At 35.0% G+C, this 23111-nt stretch overlaps 1 protein-coding gene across 25 annotated transcripts in view; it reads right to left on the bottom strand.

The window, feature by feature from the left end:
* rims2a (regulating synaptic membrane exocytosis 2a) overlaps positions 1 to 23111 on the bottom strand; it is a 175052-nt gene that overhangs the window by 122710 nt on the left and 29231 nt on the right. For 19 of the 25 annotated variants that reach the window (XM_058746410.1, XM_058746408.1, XM_058746411.1 and 16 more), the window contains 2 exons: positions 17374 to 17584; positions 6723 to 7000 (listed from right to left, as the gene is read on the bottom strand). In XM_058746410.1, coding sequence (XP_058602393.1) covers positions 6723 to 7000; positions 17374 to 17584 — 489 coding nt within the window. Of the gene's footprint in view, positions 1 to 8; positions 616 to 6722; positions 7001 to 15777; positions 15839 to 15928; positions 16154 to 17373; positions 17585 to 23111 lie in introns of those variants that run through there. The other 6 variants (XM_058746440.1, XM_058746439.1, XM_058746422.1 and 3 more) reach the window with 5 other exon arrangements.

Here is a 23111-nt window from a genome sequence, read left to right as displayed (position 1 = left end):
AAACTCACCCGATGGTGCTGAGCGCCTGTTCCAGGAGCTCCGTCTGCAGAATATTCTGCGGCGGCGTGAAAGCCCCATTAAAATGAGATAAAACCGAGCTACAGAACTGACGCAATGTCTCAAACTGCATTTTCCCTCTTCCTCTCCGTTATCCTGCGTATATTCCCTCTTTCCCTTAGACGAAACTCCTCCAGCGCTCCTCGCTCCGGACGCGCCGCATCTCCAGCGCAACATAAACACGATTCAACTTCTCGATGTATTCTGATCCCGGTGAAAAGTGCGTTTGGATGAGGAGAGCGGACCGACACCGACTCTCCCGGTCATTATGATCCGAACTTACAGAGAAAGCGAACGCGCAGCGTTTCCCTAAACGTACCGGAGATCCCTCCCGCCTTTATTTATCCACAGTAATCGCGATGAACATCCATGCAAACGCCGGATTCTGGAGAGCCCATGCTCAGGATTCTCTCTCCCATCTAGCAGCCATCCGCTCTCAGGAGCACCAGAGCAGCACTACACATCCTCTAGCAGCATTACAGCGCGTGTGGCGTGCGTGGGGAGGAGGGGAGGGGAGCTTTCTTTCTCCCACATCATTAAGGGTTTTCTGTGGAGAGAGATGCTCTGCACTAGACAACTATTGTGTGTGGATACTTGATGACCTGAAGGAATAAGAGCGCTGGAAGAACAGAAAACGCTCTCTTGTGGAGTGCACTGCCCAGAGGACACAAGGAAAAAGAGGGCTTTTTAACATGCATTCTGACCTAAAAATGTTCTATATACATTTAAAAGCGAAGCAGGGCCCTTAGAAATTACATTCTATTATGAGAGACATGTTAAAGCCATTAGCAGGATGATACAACCTACAGTTTAAAATCAAGGCTGTGCAGTTCTATTAATGTGTGTTTACTGTACATGCAATTGGAAGTACATTATTGCAGTATATAATAGAATAGAATAGAACAGAATAGAATTTAACCATTTTTTTGTAAAATATAGCCTAGTACAATGTTTTTTAGAAAAAAGAACAATGGATGGTGGATGGATAAATTGACTGCAAAAAGTGAATAGTAGAGATATACAGATAGATAGATAGATAGATAGATAGATAGATAGATAGATAGATAGATAGATAGATAGATAGAGACAGACAGATAGATAGATAGATAGATAGATAGATAGATAGATAGATAGATAGATAGATAGATAGATAGACAATGATCGAACAATAAATAGATAGATAGATAGAGACAGACAGATAGATAGACAATGATCAAACAATAAATAGATAGATAGATAGATAGACAATGATTGACCAATAAATAGATAGATAGATAGATGTATTTATGAAAAATCTCTCTCTCTCTCTCTATATATATATAAGGGGTGGAACGATACATGTATTCGTACCAAACCGTCACGGTGTGGACATCTCGGTTCAGTGCATGAGGCCTTAGAGCGAATGCCATGAGTTGCACACTTGAAAACAAAGCCCCTAGACAGTGACCACGTACTGATTCTGAATGCGTCTCTCACTGACAAAGGAGTATCATTTAAAGGCTTGCACACTCAACTGTTTGTGAAATGGGGCTTTGTTCTCGTGTATCCTACCTCTCTCATTCGGCACAAATCCAAATATTCCATAATATTTCCATATTTGCGATGTAACATATCTGAATGCTAAACTATTATTTATTATGTAAATTAAAGGCTTTGTACAGTACTTCAATCGTGTTTTTTAATTTGATAAAGTACCAACTGCGCTGTCAAGTTAGCAAGGCTGGAACTGATGTGTTTTGTGTGTGTGTGTGTGTGTGTGTGTGTGTGCGCGCGCTCCGGCACAATCACTTCAACTGCTTCCTTATACCAGCAGAATTAACTTTAAACACTTATTGTCTTATTAATAATGCATCACTGTATAAAGGTCTTCTTTTATTTGTGTTCACTCACAATGAAAACAAAACAGATTTTATATATAACATAGTAATAATATTTAGTATTTTCATATCTAGGTGGAAAGAATTGTAATTTGCACTACTGTCTGTTCAAAATAAATGAAAAGAAACCGAGCATAGTAGATTTGTTTTTTTTCCGTTGTACCGAAATCGTATCGAACAGTGACCCCCGAACTGAGGCACGTACCGAACCGTGACATCTGTGTACCGTTCCACCCCTAATATATATAGATGCCCTTGCTAAAGCTCAAATGCACCAGTTGTTTAGAGATCAGCGTTTAAATCATTAGTGTTGAATGGTCTAGAGAGCAGGCAGGTGTGAGATCAGAATGCTGATACTGAATTCCTGCAGGTGCATCTTTCATTCTCTTAATAACTCTCTCAAGACTAAACCTCCATATCACAATATCAGCTCCCACAGCGCCAAACCAAAAGCGTGAAACCTGATTACATCATACTTAAAGTGAAACTTGTGCTGACCTCTTGAACAAAAGACACAATATGCATGTCTGTCTATATTGCAGTACCTGCTGTGACTATAGAAGATCAGCTCCCAACCCTACAAATGACTCATGCATTTTGTCAAACTAATTTCAGCTCTAAAACAACCGCTGTTGTTTGTGGTTCAACTTAGGTGTCACGTTGCATCTAGCTCCAATAAAAACACTAATGGATTTTATAGATGGAAGGGGAGGAGATACAAATGCACGAAAACCGGTGAAACCCAGAGAAACATAACGGCTGTAATTAAATCCGAATCCCAGTGTAATTATTATTGTTTCATCTAGCAGTTTCACCCACACTCGCGCCGCGTCTGAGCGTTCGCTCCAATGACACCTCCGAGACCAAGACAAATTAGGCTCTTCCCACATTATTTCAGGATATAAATAGGCTGTCAGCACTTTTTCAGGAGAGGAGAATCAGAGTTAATTTAAACATTCTTTAAGATTAATGGAAGTGCTTTTCAGTGATTTCCTGAGCTCTATTCCTGGGCATCAAACTATTTAACACATTCTCCTGGTGAATGGTCAGGCCGTTCTTATCCACTTTGGCAGCAGTTAACCCCAAAACAACCCTGCCACTTTCCATAAACAGAACTAGGGCCTGAAATCATAAAAAAAAAAAAAAATAGTCTATTTATTATTTTTCACCACGCAGACACTCAAGGTGCTTAACCTTCATAAAATGTTAATTGTCAACCTTGGGAGGTCAAACTAAATATTGCATGAGCCGTTTTATTTTCTATTCATTTTATATGAGCTTTGCAACCCTTTATGAGTTTTGCAACTGTTTTTACAGTTTAACCCCTTGATTTTTGTGATTACTCTATCAAAACTAAAATCAAAACTCATAATTAAGTAGACAAAATGAAGAACTAAAATTACTTCAGTGGAAGACCATTTCAATCTTGTTAAAAAAAATTTAAAAAGTAATCGCAATCTCAATTTTTCATCTCACAATTCTGACTTTTTTCCTCCCAATTGCAAGTGTAAATCTTTGAATTGCGATTTTATATTGTAAGAAAATAGACAGACTTTTTTTCCTCATAATTGGACTTTATAACTCGCAATTGTCAGAAATAAATTCTGACCCTTTTCTCATAATTGTGAGTTAGTAAATGCAATTGTGAGAAAAAGGTCAGAATTGCAAGAAAAAAAAGTCAAATTTGCGAGTTTCTCATCTTTTTTGTATACTTTTTTTTTTTCACATTGACTGTAAATTTTACAGTGTGACCTTTTCTTATTTTAACTCACAATCGTATTTATCTTACAATTACCTTTCCTTAATTTTTTCTATGCACTTTCACACAGTAAGAAAAAGATTGCTCTTTTCCAAAAAACAAAAGCATACAGTCATCACGTCTGTCAAGTCTCATAAAACTAGTCAATATGTGTGCTATTTTCTGGTCCTAGCCATATTTAAAGGAACAACATTTCACCCAAAAATGAAAATGGGCTAAAAATTTACCCTCAGGACAAACAAGATGTAGACGAGTTTGTTTCATCATCAGAACATATCTGAAGAAATTTAGCATTACATCACTTGCTCACCAGTGGATCCTCTGCAGTGAATGGGTGCCGTCAGAATGAGAGTCCAAACAACTGATAAAAACACCATAATACTTCACAAGTAATCCACACCACTCCAAGTCCATCAATTAATGTCTTGTGAAGCGAAAAGCTGCATGTTTGTAAGAAACATTTTGCCAGTTTGTAACATCAAGTAGATGTTAGCAAAGCATTTATGGAGATGGAGGAATTAACAAAATTCCTCATATGGCATAAACTTTGAAAGCAGCTGCTTACTTTTAAAAATACAGTACTTGTGTAAGTCAGAACCAATATAGAACTATAACACTCTCTGTTACACAACAACTGAACAAATCAGACACTGCCTCGCTACCATATGGCAGGCACATTTTTAACATCTAACCTTTTGGGGGTAACATGTTATACCAGACAAAGTGCAAATGAGCATTTACAGTTTTCATGACAGAACACAGCATACAAACCGATCTGAGCGAAAAGAACAGCTCTGCTGTTAGAGTAGCTTTTTATACATTTCACAGCAGAGAGGCGCACAATTTGTTCTACGGAAAATGTCAGACTGCATCCGTGAAAGCAGCTTAAAGCTCACCTGCTGTCCTGAGCTGTTCACGGACATCTGCCAGGTAAAGAAGCCAGGGATGGGTAAAAAAAACACTGAGTTTTAAAAAAAAATATTTTTGGTTTTGAGCAAGTTTTGCAAAGGTTAATGGTTTGATTCGCAGTTAAAACACAAACTGCTTGCACAAATTGTTCAAAAGTTCGGGTTAAATAAATAAGTAAATAAAGGTTTCCACAAAAATATTAAAAGCAGCACAACTGTTTTCAATATTGATAATAGATCATGGACATGCATGTGACACTGGATCATATGACACTGAAAATTCAGCTTTTCCATCACATCAGTTGTATTTTTAAATATATTAAAACTGAAAACATTTATTTTAAATGGTAATATTATTTCACAGTATTACTTTTTTTCCTTTGGTCAAATAAGTGAGTATAAGCTACTTTAAAAAAAAAAAAAAACTTGACACACTGTCTTAAAAACAATAAACATCCTACACATGTACACAGACCAACAATTAAGTCATGACAGAACTCGCTCCAGTACATCCATACACTAAAAGACTAAGTCTAAACACGCAATTTCCACATTTCCAGGGTTTGTCATTCAAATGTGCTCACGTCAACACAACACTCACACACTAACGGCAGGTGAGATCAGCCCCATCCTTGTGGCACTCGGCCCAACATTCCTCTCCTCCGCAGGTATTCAGGAACGGAAAATCAAACCAACACACAGCAGTCACCATGGATTCAAGGGAGCAGGCATCTGTTTCAACAGAGACATCTCTCTAGGACTGACCCCAGACCCCCTGATACAGCCATCTCAGCAAAAGACGGAGAGAATTTGATACAAGGGCTCAGAGAGACACTGCCACTGTGTGGTAAACGATAGAATAGCACTCACTGCTCACACTGCATTAGCATCTCCCTGTAGATTAGGGGCGTAATGTTTGATAAATGTGTTATGACTCCCTGCATTTGTTCAAGAGCAGGTTTCACCATAAATTACGGATTGTTATTTACCTGTCTAGCATGTTTAGCACCAAATTAGCAATGGTAAACAGAGGAAAAACAGATGGAACCTGAACGAATGCATTGTGTGCTCCAGCTGTTGTTATCCCAGCTTCAATTTCACATGGTCTATGTATGCATGTGTGGTTAAAACCAGATAACTTTCATACATGTACTGTAAAAGCCAACGGGTTCACTAAAAGACTATTTCCTAAATTACAATTAAGCTTCACTCAATTATTTAATTTTACTGAAACTTAAAGGTTCAGTTCACTTCCAGAATGAAAATTTCCTGATAATTTACTCACCCCCATGTCATGTCAGCAGAAATCAGAGAAAACTGTTTCTAACACTTTAAATAGACATTTTTCTTACAAAAATGCATCGTTTCGCTAAACTTGTTTTGAACTGTTGAACAAAAACACCCCACACTGCCATTATAAAGCAAGAGAAGGAAGTCATAAAGAAGAAAATTATAAAGAAGAAATCATATAGACCTAGGATGCCTTAAGGGTGAGTAAATCATGGGCTAATTTAAATTTTTGGGTGAACTAACCCTTTAATATAATTAGCTATTGCATTCACATAACTCTTTCTATTAAGTGCAATGCACTTTTAGTTTAAGTTAACAATAATGTAAAATGAACTAATTTCATTTTCAGTTCAATTTCAAATTTAAATTTTAACTACTAATAAATATATCTGAAATTATATATGAAACATCCCATTGTAACATCCTAGAAACTAGCCAAACCATCAAAGCAACCATCTATCAATGTCCTAACAACCACCCAGAACACCTTAGCAACTGTTTAGCAACACCCTAGTAACCACCCAGAAAACCCAAGCAACTGCCTAGCAGCACCGTAGCAATCACTTAGCCCAGCAACCACAAGAATACCCTAGCAGCTATTTAATAATGTATTAGAAAACATCCAGAACATTCTAGAAACCACTTAGTAACAACCTAGCAACAACCCAGTAACTACAAACCATCTCAGCAAAAATCTGGTTTCTTAAAGTAGCATGAATAACTTGAAGAGTGCTGCTGTTTAAACAGAAAAAGGATTTCTAAACGCAAGGTTTTTGCAAGTGCAAATGTTTCAACACTAAAAACACATTCACCCATACCATCTGCACTCACCTGTTGCTCAGAGGGTCGTTGGGCTTCAGACTGGAGTCGTTGTTGAGGGACGCCTGGCGCGGGAGTCCTGGAGCTCGGCTTCGGTCCCCTGGAGGTCCCTGGTACAGCAGTGGGGCTTCCTGAAGTTTGGCCTTCTTTTCCTGTGGAGCCTCTTCGTGGCGGCGGTAAGGGTCACTCGCACCCGAGGGCAGGGTGCCCCCTGGGCCGCTGTAGAACCAGGCCCCTGACTTGGTGAGGATTTCTTGTTGTTTTCGGCACAGGTTGCATACCCACATCACCTGATGGTGAGAGAACAGTTAGTTAGAATCACAGGAGAACACAAGACCCCAAATGAGATGAATGAAAACCTGCTGTTGTGGGAGAAGCGATTTGTAGTCTTATATGAGTCATTTGTGTGTCAACCGTGAAGCCAAACACAGAGTGAATAATGGGATATGTGTCCAGAACCTCGTACGCAGGTCCCACAACAAACAGGTTCGGGAAACGGTGATGCTGGTGCAGCTGACAAACAAAATTGTCAAAATTCATGTGAGAGGAAATGAACAATGCAAAGTTCAGGCTCAACCACTGGCATGAGTTTGAGGGCGGAGCCACCTGGTTTGTCTGACTTTTAGAGTGCTGCAGTGATGACGTATTTTTGTAGGCCAAAGCCTGTAAACTAATTAGCATTTAAGCACTTCTGGTTTCATTGTCCTGAAGTCAGTGGGTTTTTTAATGGGTTGAGTGCTTGAAATAAGGTCTGTGGTTAACACAAGCTCAAGATATTTTCATGTTTTGTTCTATGACAAAATGCTGTCATTTAAGAAATTCACACAATAAATACCGTTTTGTGGCTCTTTAATGTGATGTGACAGATTGCTGTAGTGCCTCAGTTTAAGTGGTACATGAACCGATCATCTCTTCCTCATTACTAGTTATAGCATAAAATAAACATAAATGAACATCAGAAGGTATCTTTTTCCAACCGCAGAAAGACGTCAATACACACTGTTTTCAAGTTCAAGTACACCAACTTTAATCTACTCTCCGGTCTGGTTTGTTTGTTGGACAAAAATGGAAGATACGGTATTATGACTGGTCAGATCACCTGTCAATCAAACTCCCAGCGAAGGGGCAATTGGGATAATTTTGGCAGTGATTGGGCTAGTTTTTAATACCAATTGGCCTAGTTTTGTTATGCAGATTTGGCAACCCTGACCCCTTGTTATATATATTTTAAAGCTTTCACTTTCTAGAAAAAAGGCAGTTGCTAACAAGTGGCTAAATGGGACAACAGAGGTTGTAAGGGACATTAAATGCAGTATCATAAAAAACTCATCTACTCACTTGTGCACTCATTTTGTTTAGAAGAGCACTCTCAACTACTCTAACTCAAACTTTAAGGGAAAATAATTTTAAATAAAAACTAACTAAAAGAGTTGTCAGAAGCTTGATGGTGATGGTGTTAAAGTGATGAGTAGTTTGTCTGCCTGCTTTTATCTTTTTACTATTGGCGATGGTATTTAGACTGTATTAAATCATAGCAAAACGTGTAAGAATCAAACTTTTGTTAGTCACAGAGCTTATTTTCTGCATTATTTCAAAAGCCAATGGAAAAATGATGCTAACTACTGGGTTGGCCTACAAAAATTTGTCAACCCTGCAAATGTGAAGCGGGGTGGAAATGGCGGTAGGTGTTTAGAAACCTGTTTGGAAACAACCAGTAGTGATTTTTGCATCAAGCATCGCTATTATTACGGTACTCAGGTCTTTACAGCCTCTCAAATATTCTGCTTTCAACACTCCTGAACATCTCTTGAAGTCCCACCAACACTGAGGGCACGGCAAGCTGACCTTGTTATCTGCCCAGCAGAAATGCACTTAGCAGGCGGTTGGCATCAAAGCTGCCATCCAGTTTGCTGGTGGTAATTAAACATGCTCCGAGTCTCACCCACACACACAGGCTTTCATCCATTCAGCCTGAATACATAATGCCACAACAGCTCCCGGAAATGATGCGTCTCACAGAAGAAATTAACTGGGAAATTCAAATTATTTTTACAATATTCCAAAACAAAGGGAAAGTCTGTTCCTTACATACTTAAAGCTGGTAATATAACACAATTATAAAAAATTGCACTGTATGAACTACTGCAATGCTTTTTTGGAAGCTGACAGCCCCTGGTCAGCATTCATTCACTTTGATTCTATAGAAAGAGCAGCTCTTCAGAAGAAAGTGAGCCTCGCAATAAATAATGATGACAGAATTTTTCCTGTAATATCCAAACAAATGAGCCTACAATATATTCAAAAGCAATAATTGTTATGAAACTTGAAAAGTTGTGTATGAGCTGCTCTATCAAGTGAAAAGGTCACATCTTTCAAGTGGTTTTTGATAAGATCACAGTGAGCAATTGCACTCCGAATGGCTCTGAGATGTATCGCGGATGGATGTGAGTGTTATTGTGATGAATGTTTGGTCAGTAAGCGATAGACAAACGAAAAGATGTGTGTGGTGAAAAATTTATAAAGTGCCGAGTGAGCTGTCATTGGTGTCAAATGGCAAGGGACCTTTCTGGGTGAATCTCATGAAGCCTGTCAAGCCGTGTTTCACCCCAAAATCAAAAGAGCAATAAAAAAAAAAAAAATGCAAAAATAAAATGAAGTCTATTTTTAAAACCTTTATTTATTTATTTATTTATTTGTTTGTTTAAGACAGACACGATTTACATGATTCAAGTAAATTTGAATTAAAATATAAAGTATTTATACAGCTAATGCTGATGTAAGTAAAAAACAAAAGTCATTGTATTAATAATAATAATAATAATAACAATAAATAATATAAGAAGAAAATAATGAAAACCACAATTAAGACTAATAAACTGTAAATTAATAATAATAATAATAATAAATAATAAGGCATAATAATGTAATTTCTAAGGACCTAAACATAATTTAAGTGAGCTTTAGACAGAAAGCCAATAATGCTCACAATGCTTTTATTTTGAATTAATGAAAAAAAAAATAAATATATATATATATATATATATATATATATATTAATCAATGCAAGTTTTGCAATTAGTAAAACACGAGATTTGATTAAGCATCTGACTACTGTATGTAAAACATAAACATCAATATGAAACTTGTATATTACTGTATCAGACGGCATAACCAGAGAGGCCGTCCTGGGTTGCTGAATATTTTATCGATGTTTGATAAAAGTGAGGAAGTTCATGATGAGGGGAGCGTTATCATTCACCAGCTAAAACACTGCCTGCAGGTGGAACATGAATATTTAATGCGCTTCTATATTTAGAACCCAGCAGCTTGTAATAGACTGGATGCATATTCATAGGTTTTATTTTCTCTCAACTTAAAAAGGACCTGTTAAACAAAGTGTTAATTATGCAGCGACAGAATCAAAAATAGACAGATCTCTATGAAAAGAACATATGCAGCTCAGTCCTCTACGGGTATGTCACATTGTCGAAAAGTACCTCTATTATTAGCTGAAATATTGTGCAAATTAAGGTCCAATAAGATTTTATAATTCAAGTTGCTGTTTACATTAAGACATCCGTAAATATCAAGCTGTAATTTAAAAAAGGTGAAAAGGTGTTCTTATTTTCTAGATTTGTTCTTTTAACGACAAACGGTTTTCCAAATAATAATATGCAGCTTTTTCCATTGCCTGAATCTCAATAACACAATAAAAGCTAATGCTAAACACTGTAGCCATGCTTACCCATGTCAGCTGCGTATTGTTTGGTCCAAATGGACAAAACTGATGTTCAATAACTGAATACAAAACTCACGGACAGCTCCACACGGTTTCATATGCCAAAGTCCTGCGTAAAGGGTGACCTTTCAGAGTCGGGGATCAAATGCTCCTTCTGCTGTCATGATTGTGCTTCAGTTAAGATTTTGAGGAAAAAAGCACAGAAGATTAATCCTGAGATCGATCCAAGTTGTCAAAAATAATATGCAGCAAAATAACAGCAATTGCTTGTGCAGGAAGGTGATATAGAACGATCGGAGCGGCACGTAATCATGTTTTTGCCACCGAGCATCAGTAACACGGGTCTCATTACCGATGCATGTGAGTGCGCAGCTCCACCGGGGCTGAGTCTGACTCATTACCCATGCACAACGCTCACTGACTCTCTTCAAAGGATGCTGATGAAGATAGAAACACTAACTTCAACATCAGGATGTGTTAAGTCACTGATGTGCATCAGATATTATGTTTGCAAAATCAATCACATTACATGAGTCAAAATCTGCTAAGAGGTAATAATGAAACAAATGATTTAAAAAGCGATTTTTCACTATTATTCACAATAGGATCTGTACTTAAAAGATTTTTGTTGTTAGAGACGATAGACAAACGTTGTGCATCAAAACCACTCCTTTTCTGGTTAAAAAAAGTCAATGAATTGCAACAGCTGAATGTAACGTTTTTGACAGTTTATTTTTCACCATAAAACCCCACAGATGTAGTCACAAAAGTAGTTCATATTGTTAATGACTTGCCTGTGTGTTATTCCGATAATTCTAAATCCACTTTGACAGCTTTTGCCTGAGGAATAATCTAAAAATTATTATTTACTAAAAAGTTTATTTACTGAAACCCCTTCATTGCAACATTCCACACACAATACCGTTTGAGGATGGTACAAATTCTTTATGTTTTTGAAACTTTATTTGACCAAAAATGTCATATTGTGAAATATTATTACTTCAAGATAGGCCATGTAGACTACACTTTTATAGTGTTTTATGGTGTTTGTTTGTTTGCTGGTTGGTTTTGAGCTTTGAGAGCCTGACAATCATGGTGACAATAACTGTCACTGTACAGAAAAGAAATGTATGATGGAAAAGATTTCCTGTTTGTGTTCCACGGAAAAAGGTTTGGAATGACATGAGTAAATCAGACAATAATTAAATGTTGGCAATAAACAATAAACAATAGACAATAAACTTTTAAATCTCGCACAAATCATTAAAGAAACTAAACATGGATCCAGGCAGCAGTTAGTAGCTCCCACTAGCTTCGGTGTCAGTGAAAAATGTAAAAGGCTCTTTTTCCATCGGCATTTTCTTCTCTACCCCAAACACTGACAGTTGTGGTGAAAGAGATCCTGTTCGAGACAGCATCAATATTTACAGCTCCCGGTGTCTCGTGCGGCGATGGGAGCTGTCGGACATCACACACTGGAACATGATAGCACAGCTGAGTCCAGCTCTGGCGACAAACATGAGGCAATGTCTGCGCGTTCACTGAGACCGACTGTATATCCATCCAAAATCATCATCATGATGAGGGGAAACAATAGCAGAGGTACTGTATCTACCTTCACTGCCACTTACAACAAAGATTTTTTGTTTTATATCAGCATTATTTAAATGAATGAAAACCACTTTAATGGTTTCAGTTTTGTGACAAGGCCATCAATAAATAAATGTTTCAAATATAAATGAAATCTCCAACATTTTGATAATATATTAAAAGCTGTCAAATCGACCAGCAACACAATACTAAATTTGCACCAGCCGATAAGAATGAAACAAGTATAAACAGCCTTCAGTTTTTCTTTGACCATCAACAACAACTTCTAGCTTTAGATATTAAGATATTTCTACGTAAAACGGTCTCTGGGGTTCAGAGAGGTTAGAATCACAAGTACTGTCTCCATTCAAACCCTTAATGGAGTAAACCACAGAGGGGAGAAACAAAATCCAGTCATCAAGAACTAACCAGCAATTCAATCCTCTGCCGGGCAACCGGATAAAAGCTCGGCACGGCCTTGCTACTGCTGAGATACCGGAATACTTAAGTAAACAGAACTGCAGACTATACCAAAAAATCAGACAAACATCTAACACTCAGACAACAGAGGTAAAAGAAAGAAACATGAAAACGACACACTCCAGTGCTGCAAACTATAACCAGTGAGAGTTGAGCTGACCAGGAGACATTGTAACAGACTGTAGGAATGCAAATCTCCATAATATCACTTTTTTTCCCCTCCTAGATAGTCATGAGATTAAATGGTGAACAAACTGAGACTTTTACCTCCTGCTTCTCAGATCTTTCGACAGAGAAATGTCCCAGTAACATCACGTTACTTCTCAAAATAGATCTCAACAATGTCTCAAACTGTACTCAGATTTGCAGAGCAATAATAAATAAATCTGCAATTATTGACAATCACTATTGATGTTATATCACTGATAATGTGTTTTCATTTTATATGTACATGTTATATTTTATATTTATACATCTGGACATGTTATGGTAATGAACAGCTTTCATTTTCTTTTTGAATTTTATATTTATACATATATAAAATTATGTTTTCCATTTTTACTCATCTGAATGCGTTGTGCCAATGAGTAGCTTTCATTTCTTTCTTTATTCTCCTTTTTTTGGAAAATAGATTTTTGTGTGTTTTCATTTTATATTCCATACCGTATAGACATCTGGACATGTTATGGTAATTAATAGCCTTCATTTTCTTTATGAAAAATATAATTTTATGTTTTAATTTTAAGTTTATACATATGGACACATTATGCTAATAAATAGCCTTAAATTTCCTTATGGAAAACAATTTTATAATTTTTCTTATATATATATACACACATCAGGACACGTTATAGCAATGAATAGCTTTCATATAGAAAATGGAATTGAATATTTATACATTTGAACATGTTAAAGTAATGTATAGCCTTAATTTTCTTTTCTTATTTATATTTTTTATTTTAAAATGACATGTTTATGTATCTGGACACAACATGGCAATGGATAGCCTTTATTTTCTTCATTCAAAATATTATTTTAGATTTTTTTTTCCCCAAGTTGATTTTGGTGCAAGATGTGACCTATGTTTTCATGAGATTCTCCCATACACTGCCATATTACTGGGCTTTATCAAGACTAGTCTGTGGGGATCACCATAACTCAGAAGCGGGGCCGGTGTGTGACAGGTAACACTCCAGGTGAACCTGCTGCATCACCATCTGTGCTCAAGGGAACACGAGAGCGTTTCTATTGTCCTTCTGCACAAAGAACCGCGCGGCCTGCCAGCCTGGAGCCGGACGCGACACTTTTACTACACTACATGCAGCCAAAACAACATGCACAATAAAGAGGCTGCTGTTTAATTGCTCAGGAAGTTCTCATTTAACTATCAACATTGTCTTTAATAAAAAACGAAATTCTGAACCTATAAAGGAGGCATATAGGAGATTACTAAGGTCTTTTTTATCATAAGAAACATCTGAGAAGCAGAAGATTTAAGCCAAATCTCAATTTGATGCTGTTGGAATGTCATTGTTGGAATCAACTGTATATATTTAAAAAAAAAAAATTAAGACCTTTTAGAAATCTAAATGGTCTCATCAAGTTGCAATAATATGGTGTTCTTTTTGTCACTATTGTTCAATCAGTGACTATTCAATCACAACCACAACAAAAATGAAAGAATTCTCAAAGCTATTTCTTGTTTATAATAAAGCTATTATTGTGGTTTTCCCACTTTAAAATAATATGAAAAGGTGCTGATGTTGAAATGAGGGGTGATGCAATGTCATCAAGTTGATTATAGCAATATCAAAACCATTTCTCATTTAGTACAGGTTCTGTAAGCGATTTCAGCCATTTTGATAACTCAAACCATTTTGCCATCATTGTAGAAACTGTTAATAAAATGTATAGGCCTATTTAAGAAAAAGTAAGAAGTGAATTGATAAATGCAAGTAGCAATAATATAACAAATATATAATCTAATTATATAGATAAATGTTACATTTATTAATATTAATATAATATTTTAAAAATACATGCATATTTTCAAATAAAATAATTACAAAAAAAATCTTTATTGATTTTTAATTAATAAGAAGTGCATGAATTACCTTATAATTTGTTTAAAAAAAACACATAGAAATTAATATATATACAGTATATACACACACACAGACACACACATATACAAGTTGAGGTCAAACGTTTACATCCCCCTTTCAGAATGTGCAAAATGTTAATTATTTCACCAAAATAAGAGGGATCATACAAAATGCATGTTATTGTTTATTTAGTACTGACCTGAATAAGACATTTCACATAAAAGATGTTTACATATAGTCCACAAGAGAAAATAATAGCTGAATTTATAAAAATGACCGCGTTCAAAGGTTTACATCCCCTTGATTCTTAATAGTGTGTTGTTAACCTTCATTTGAACCTTCTGTAATAGTTGCATATGAATCGCTCAGTTGTCTTCAGTGTGAAAAGATGGATCTGAAAATCATACAGTCATTGTTGGAAAGGGTTCAAATACACAAGAATGCTTAAAAACCAAAGAATTTGTGGGACCTGAAGGATTTTTCTGAAGAACATCAGGCAGTTTAACTGTTCAGGACAAACAAGGGACTCATGAACAACTATCACTAAACAAAACACACAGCTGTGGATCATTCAGGTAACAACACAGCATTAAGAATCAAGGGGATGTAAACTTTTGAACGGGGTCATTTTTATAAATTCAACTATTATTTTTTCTTGTGGACTATATGTAAACATCTTTTATGTGAAACATTTTATTCAGGTTAGTACTAAATAAACAATGACATGCATTTTGTATGATCCCTCTTATTCTGGTAAAATAATTAACATTTTGTAGATTCTGAAAGGGGGGATGTAAACTTTTGACCTGTATATATATATATATATATATATATATATATAAACAAAAATATAACTATACAAATATATTCATAATACATTAATTTACTTCTATAGTAAAATATATTGTATTAAAATTGTAAAAAAAAAATAATAATAAATTAAGTAAGTAAAAGAGATAAATTAATGCCAAAATGTCATGCTGTTATCCTTGAAAAATTGACATTGTCATCATTGTGCATTTTAATTGTTTTTACAGTGTAACTTAAACCACACATACTTTTTCCAAAAACCCATCCTTCAAAGGTTTGCAGAGCAACCAGACAGAGATTGTTTCTGACTGGCTTAAAAAGGAGTCTTAAATGTCCTTCCTACCTGTGAGATATTTCTGAGGCTCATTTTATGCGTGCTTCTCCAAAAAAATAAAATAAAATAATCGCTTACAGCACCTTTAATGGAGGTGTGCAATCATCTAAGCTAAATATCACAATAAAAAAAGCATAGACAAGAAAAAAAGGGTGCTGACCACTTTATCCTCCTGTTGCAATTCCACAGGGGAGGAAAAGCAAGAGAGAAAGACAAGGGAAAAAAGAAGAGGGGAGAACAAGTATGAGTGACATTTAGACACACTTAAAGAGATGTTCATGTACTACTGCAGCCAATCACATCGCCGCTTATTACTCTGAACAAAGTCATTTAAAAGCACTAAGATTGTACTGGGAGAGAGACATCAAAAGGTTAGATAAGCAGTTTCTGGCCTGATACATCCATCGCCCCAGGCCAACGGTTGAGGTGATAAAAAAAGAGGGAGCATCGCCCTCTTGTGGTCGTTGCATTACCTGCTCGACCCTCAGCGACCAGCAGCAGGAAATAACAAATAAGTGAGTTGAATGACTTCTGTATGAAAATACTGCATTAATAAGTTCAACTACTTAAATATTAAAATATGGATTTTTAGCATCTATTAACATCTCACTATCACATTTTAAATGTCAAATATGCTCAGAATGGCATACTATGCACCCTATTTTTGCAGTATGCTATATGCAAACTAAGCACAGTATGTACATTTTGCGTGCACTATACAACCAAAGCACAGTACATGAATACTGTACCCAACAATTCAATGCATACCACCTGATGTTAGAAATTGCATTTGGTGTCACTTTAGAAATATCATTTTAGCCTGTTGTTTGTTTGGATTGCCAAAGGTTAAGACATTTTACTCAACACTGGATTAACCCTATAAACCCTGTATTTGATACGCAATGCTTTAAAGCCTCTAAACTATCAACATGATCAAAACTTTGCTGAGAATCGTTGCACACAATCTACTACATGCCTCCTGTCATCTGATTGGTAGTTTATACTTTTTTTAACACATTAAAAGCATTTAAGTATAATTCTAAAATATTCACCTTCAACTGGTTCACATGTCAATTTGCTGTGAAATCTTGATTTTATAAAATAAATCTAAGAATAACTTGTTAGTAATATTTCAAGATGAACACTAGACTGAAGCAAGGTTTACATGATTATCAATATTTTATAAACTAAAAAATCATGTTGAAATGTACCAAATATGATACATCAGGCTTTTGAGAAACATTTATTTACAATAATTTATCTTTTAATTATCATTGTATTATATGTTTTCCCCTGAAAACTACAAAGCTTTGCTTTGCATAAAACTAAGCATTTATATATCTTTGTCTAAATGTTCCATTTCAAAAGATTTTTCTGATTATTATTTCAAATGTTAAAGATGCTAAACAGACATAGTTATGCGATAACAGCGTGGTGTACTACCGTTTGCAAAAATAGTAGGCAGCATGCAATGCATACTGCACAGTATGCTATTTTTCATTCTGAACATAGCCATCATTACAGGAATGACAAGTGTTGATGTGCTGCTGAAGTCGGTCCTTGTGTATAAACGTCAGTGTGATCTGAGGAGCGTTACGGCTGTACCTTGTTAGAGCGCAGTGAAACTCTTCCTCCACAGCGAGCGCAGAACTTGGTTTGGCAATAAGAACAGAGGTGGCCACAGCCGTCGGCAAACTTGGTTTTATGGCAGATTCCGCAGGTGGGGGCGTCACTTTTCAGCTCCTGGGTGCTCGGTGCCTCGTCCCCCATCTTCTTCACCTGCTCCTTATACATTTCAAATTGCTGGTGCAATTTCCTGCAGGGAACAGAACACAGCCATTCAGAACACAGCAAGAAAACAAGTTATAAGTTTAAACATTGCGAGACAATAATACACTTGGGGTATTGTCATGGGTAATAACCAAAAGGACAATTTTACGGCTCATTAGACTTGATTGACTTGTGTTTCATTCAAATATGAACTTTTGCTCAGTTAATTATGCTAAAAACCTTTTAAAAATAAAATACAAAACAATTGCTTCTATAGTAATAGTATACTGTTATAAAATGAATATGAAGACTAACAAAGTCCCCGTTTGCTCTCCATGTCATCGTCTTGTGATCTCAGACATTTTTTGAAAGAAATCGAAAGAATGCATTAAATTGATCAAAAGAGATAGTTGTTTAAAATGTTACAAAAGATTTCTATTTTAAATAAATGCTATTATTTTGAACTTTCTAATCAAAGAATTCTGAAAAAGTCTATCACAGTTTCCTCAAAAACAATAACCAGCAAAAACTGTTTTCAAGAAATGTTTCTTAAACACCAAATCAGCATATTAGAATGATTTCTGAATGCAACACTGAAGACTGGATTAATGACACTGAAAATAACTCTGCTAAAGAAAATACAAACTAAAAAATGTATATTAAATTGTAATAATATTTTAACAACATTAATGTTTTTACTATATTTTTGATAGATAAATGCAGCTTTGGTGAGCATGATTAACTTCAAAAACATAATAAAAAAACTTACCAACTTCAAACTTTTGAACTGTGTATATTACAATAAATTAAATTGCTGAGAAAAATGTGAATTGGCATATACTGTATATATATATTATACACAGTGTATATATATATATATATATATATATATATATAATTTTACTAATACACAATTTAAAAAAAAACTATATACAATATCATAAAATGTTTTTGAATAAATCCTCAAAACACATATTGTTCTGAAAGGAAACCCACATTCAGAATGAAATATGCACAGAATCACAATAATGGCTTATGACTATGTTTTGCTGGTCGTCAATAAGCACTACCTCTGATTAAACTTGTTGTGACTGCAGGAGGTGTCAGACAGACACTCGACAGTGATAAGAACTTTCTGTTCTTCAGCCCACGTCATCAGCAATTAAAGCATCACGTGCAGCCTTGAGATTATTTGTGGCTGAACTCATGCAAAGATAACACGTCAAGCTCACGTGCATCACCTCATATAGACTGTAAAACCGACACAGATGTAGACATGACAGAGCTGCCCAAAGTTCCAACTATAAAACCTGATCATTTATTAATACATTCAAATAAATATCAACTTGATCTTGAGCAGGCAGATCACCTTGAGCATGTTTATATAAGGGTGGTGTTTAATCATGCACCCTCTCATTACCGTAAGAGAGCAGAGGGGGTCAAAGGCTTGAGACAGACCCTGAAACGCTAGCTGAAGGCACACATGACGCACATGCATTTTGTATGTCCCCTGTCAATCAACCGTAGCCGTGGAAACCGAACACTGGGGGCTAACGCCATAAGCTGTCGATTAGAGGAGGTTTGGTCCCACATCTGCCCCTGCAACATTCATTAGCAAGCTGAATTATTGAACACGCTGATCTATTTACTACAGCAGAAAGCCTGGGTGTTACCCAGAATTCACCTGGCCACCTCCCACCAAACTCAAACTTGAGTACATTCTCACGCTAATCACTAACTCTGACAGGAGAGTTTGAATGCTTAATGCAAATGAGTTTGTTTCATGTAAATTTAATGAACACAAATGTCATTGAACTTGTATTAGTCTTCTTTGACTTCAGCATAAACCAACTGATACAAAAAAACAGCAAACCATGTTTGATTCACATGTATAGTCTGTAATCCCTGCAGAAAGCTATACATTAGCATTCCCATTCATTGCAATAGCTTATTTAATTAATTGCACACTTGTTAAAGTCCTACTGGTGATATATTGTAGTACAGTATTGGATATATGTGTTGGTTTTATCAGAATACACAGACAATAGTTTTGATATCAACTAAAATTAAAACTATTAAAAACACATTTGTTAAGCGAAATAAAATAAAATAAAAATTAGATGAAAGACAAATGAAAATGATACATGTTGCTGAGATAACGGAAATAAGCTGAGGCACTTAAATTACTAACTGTAAATAAATATTGAGTAAAAACTGAACTAAACTTCATGTGAAATAAAAATTAATTTTTATATTATGGTACAAAATTTAACCTAAAGAGTAATTAAAAATGGGTTGAATGCTACAAATGAATGACAAAAGACAATACAAATAAATGGGTAAAATTATAGTCAATGTGAAACTGAAGTGAAATTTTAATCAATGTGATTTTAGTAGTAAAATTAAAGGTTTAAGTTAAAAATAAAAGATAAGAAAAGATTTGCGATGTGTGAAAACTGAAAATATAAAAATAAAAGCATATTATATAAAACACAGTATACTAAGCATATTACATAAACAACAAAAGCATACACACACACACACACACACACACACACTCATATACTTTTAGTCAAGTTTTTGAACAGTAAGATTTTTAATGTTTTTTTTAAAGAATTCTCTTCTGCTCACCAAACCTGCATTTACAGTATTTGATCCAAAAATACAGCAAAAGCAGTACTATTGTGAAATATTTTTACTATTTAAAATAACTGCTTTCTATTTTAATATATTTTAAAATGTAATTTATTGATGTGATCAAAGCTAAATTTTCATCATCATTACTCCAGTCTTTAGTGTCACATGATCCTTCAGAAATCATTCTAATATGCTGATTTGCTGTTAAAGAAACATTTTTTAAATTATTTATTATCAATATTTAAAACAGTTGAGTACTTTTTTTTTTTGTATTTTTTGATGAAAGATCTGAAGATCAGCATTTATCTGAATTTTTTTTTAAAAAAGCCAGTTTTTAAAGAGAATAAAATAATCTTTTCCAAATACTTTTTTCGGATCTTTTCTGGGTTAAGTAGGCTACGTTCGGCTGTACACATACACCGCTTCAACGGACGAAAACACAATTATGTATACGTGGTTTTGGCGAGTTACCTTGTAAACGTAGTCTTAAATGAGGTCTTAAATGACCGTAAAGAGTTTGGAGAAAATAGGATGTGTGTCAGATCCGCGTCATGTGCATCAAGAGACAGACAGCACTGCTTTTAAAGTAAAACCTGCTGAAGTCTGTCATTGATGCAAATCAAAGAACAAAAGAAAAACGAGAAATCACTCAACTGCTCTAGTCGCTGATTAACTTTTGTATCTTGAATAAAGATTAATCTGTGTAGTTTATGCACATACAATTTATAGTTTATTATGTGAAGATCGTTTTAAAATCACTTAATATTTCAGAGCCTATTAAATGTTAAAAATAATGGCTTTCAATTATACTGTAATGTTGAATGGCTATCTATAAATGTATACATCTACTTATATATCTTTGTCTAAATGTTCCATTTCAAAAGATTTTTCTGATTATTATTTCAAATGTTAAAGATGCTAAACAGACATAGTTATGCGACAACAGTGTGGTGTACTTTGCAATATTTCTCACTTTGTAAGTTATTTAAAAAAATAGTAGGCAGCATGCAATGCATACTGCAGTATGCTATTTTTCATTCTGAACACAGCCATCATTACAGGAATGACAAGTGTTGATGTGCAGCTGAAAGTGCTTATATATATTTTTTCTTTTTTGATAGAAATTATAGAAATTAATACTTTTATTAAGCAAGGATGATTTAAATTGATCAAAAGTGATGATAAGGACATTTATAATGTTACAAAAGATCTCTATTTCAGATAAATGCTGTTCTTCTGAACTTTCTATTCATGAAAGAAACCTGAAAAATTCTACTAAGCTATTTTCAACATAATATATATATATATATATATATATATATATATTTTTTTTTTTTTTTTTTTTTTGGAGCAGCAAATCAGAATATTACAAATGTTTCCTGAAGGATCATGTGACTGGAGTAATGATGCTAAAAATTCAGCTTTGAAATCACAGGAATAAATTACATTTTAAAATATATTCAAATAGAAAATAGTTCTTTTAAATAGTAAAAATATTTAATCATTTTACTGTTTTGGCTGTACTTTGGATCAAATAAATGCAGCCTTGGTTACTAGACGAGACTTCTTTAAAAAACATTAAAAATCTTACTGTTAAAAAACTTTTGACTGGTAGTGTGTGTATATATATATATATATATATATATATAATATATATATTTTCACTGGCCATCAATAGAAAAGCAGGTGTCTTACCAGCAGGTACTAACTTTCTGAAGCTAACAGGCCAAACCTGTCAACCTGGACCCTACCAGACAAGTCATTGACCTTTCACCCCTCTAGGATCAAATCACACTAATGAGCAGGTCTGCTTTCACCAACCCCTTGACCTCTGCCCTCTTACCCTCCGAACATGTGGATATACAGTACCACTCACTGTCTGACCCTTCGCTCCCCTCTCAGATATCCTTCAGCTAATGCAATATTAGATTTTAGTCTGTGTCACCAAAAAAGGTCAGATCATATGTGTTTGGAACCGAGAAACGATGACAGACTTTACATTAAACCCAGCATTTCTCCTCCCATATTCACCCGGGCTCCAGACAGCAGTCAGGTGGATGATGGGAAGGCTGGAGGAGCTCCAGAGGTCTGGCAGGTGCGCTGGCTCAGGTAGCATTACAGACAGCTGGAGACCACAGCACCGCTCACCTCCAGAGATGCATAAACCATAATATAATCATACGCCATTCTTCACGTCTCGTCTGACACACAGCAGATAGAGAAGTCAAAGAAACACGAGCCAGTACACCGATACGCACTCCCTTTATGAGTGACACCGCGGCCACCCGAAGACCTGCGCTTTACCCGTTTAAGATACTTACAAGTTTGTAGTCGACATCTCGTGTAACACAAAACCCATGCTTAATACTGCTCTCTAATGCAGATCTCGTAATCAAATCGAACTGATGGGTCATAACGAGTGAAACATGCCTGTAGTAGCTAATATTTATGATAATAAATAGGGCCTGTCAATTTATCACGTTCATTTAGAATAATTAATTATATTTCACATAATAAAAATAACAAAATATATCATAAAAATAACAACTAAATTTGAAATGAACTAAACGACCCATTTTGAAACTCATTTTTCTACTCAATATTTTTATTTTCCACTATAACGTAATGCCTTTAATTTATCTTCATTTAAGGACTTTAGGCAAACTGGTAAGTTTTCAAAAAGATTACATTTGATAACATGACTTAATGCATAACATATAATGAATGAAACAAACAAATAATATTTGATTGATTTCTACAGATAATAATACCTTTTAATTTTTATAAATAAACATTTATTATGAATGAACATAAATTTTATTAATAATTTTATAATTTATTATTAAAATAAGGGACAGTTTATAAAAAAATATAAATATAAAATAAGGCAATACAAAAATATACAAAATACAAAACCTTTTTAAAATAGTGAATGA

This window comes from Onychostoma macrolepis, chromosome 16 (assembly GCF_012432095.1).
Source record: "Onychostoma macrolepis isolate SWU-2019 chromosome 16, ASM1243209v1, whole genome shotgun sequence".
Taxonomy (NCBI): Eukaryota; Metazoa; Chordata; class Actinopteri; order Cypriniformes; family Cyprinidae; genus Onychostoma; species Onychostoma macrolepis.
This window is presented reverse-complemented; position numbering and strand designations above follow the sequence as displayed.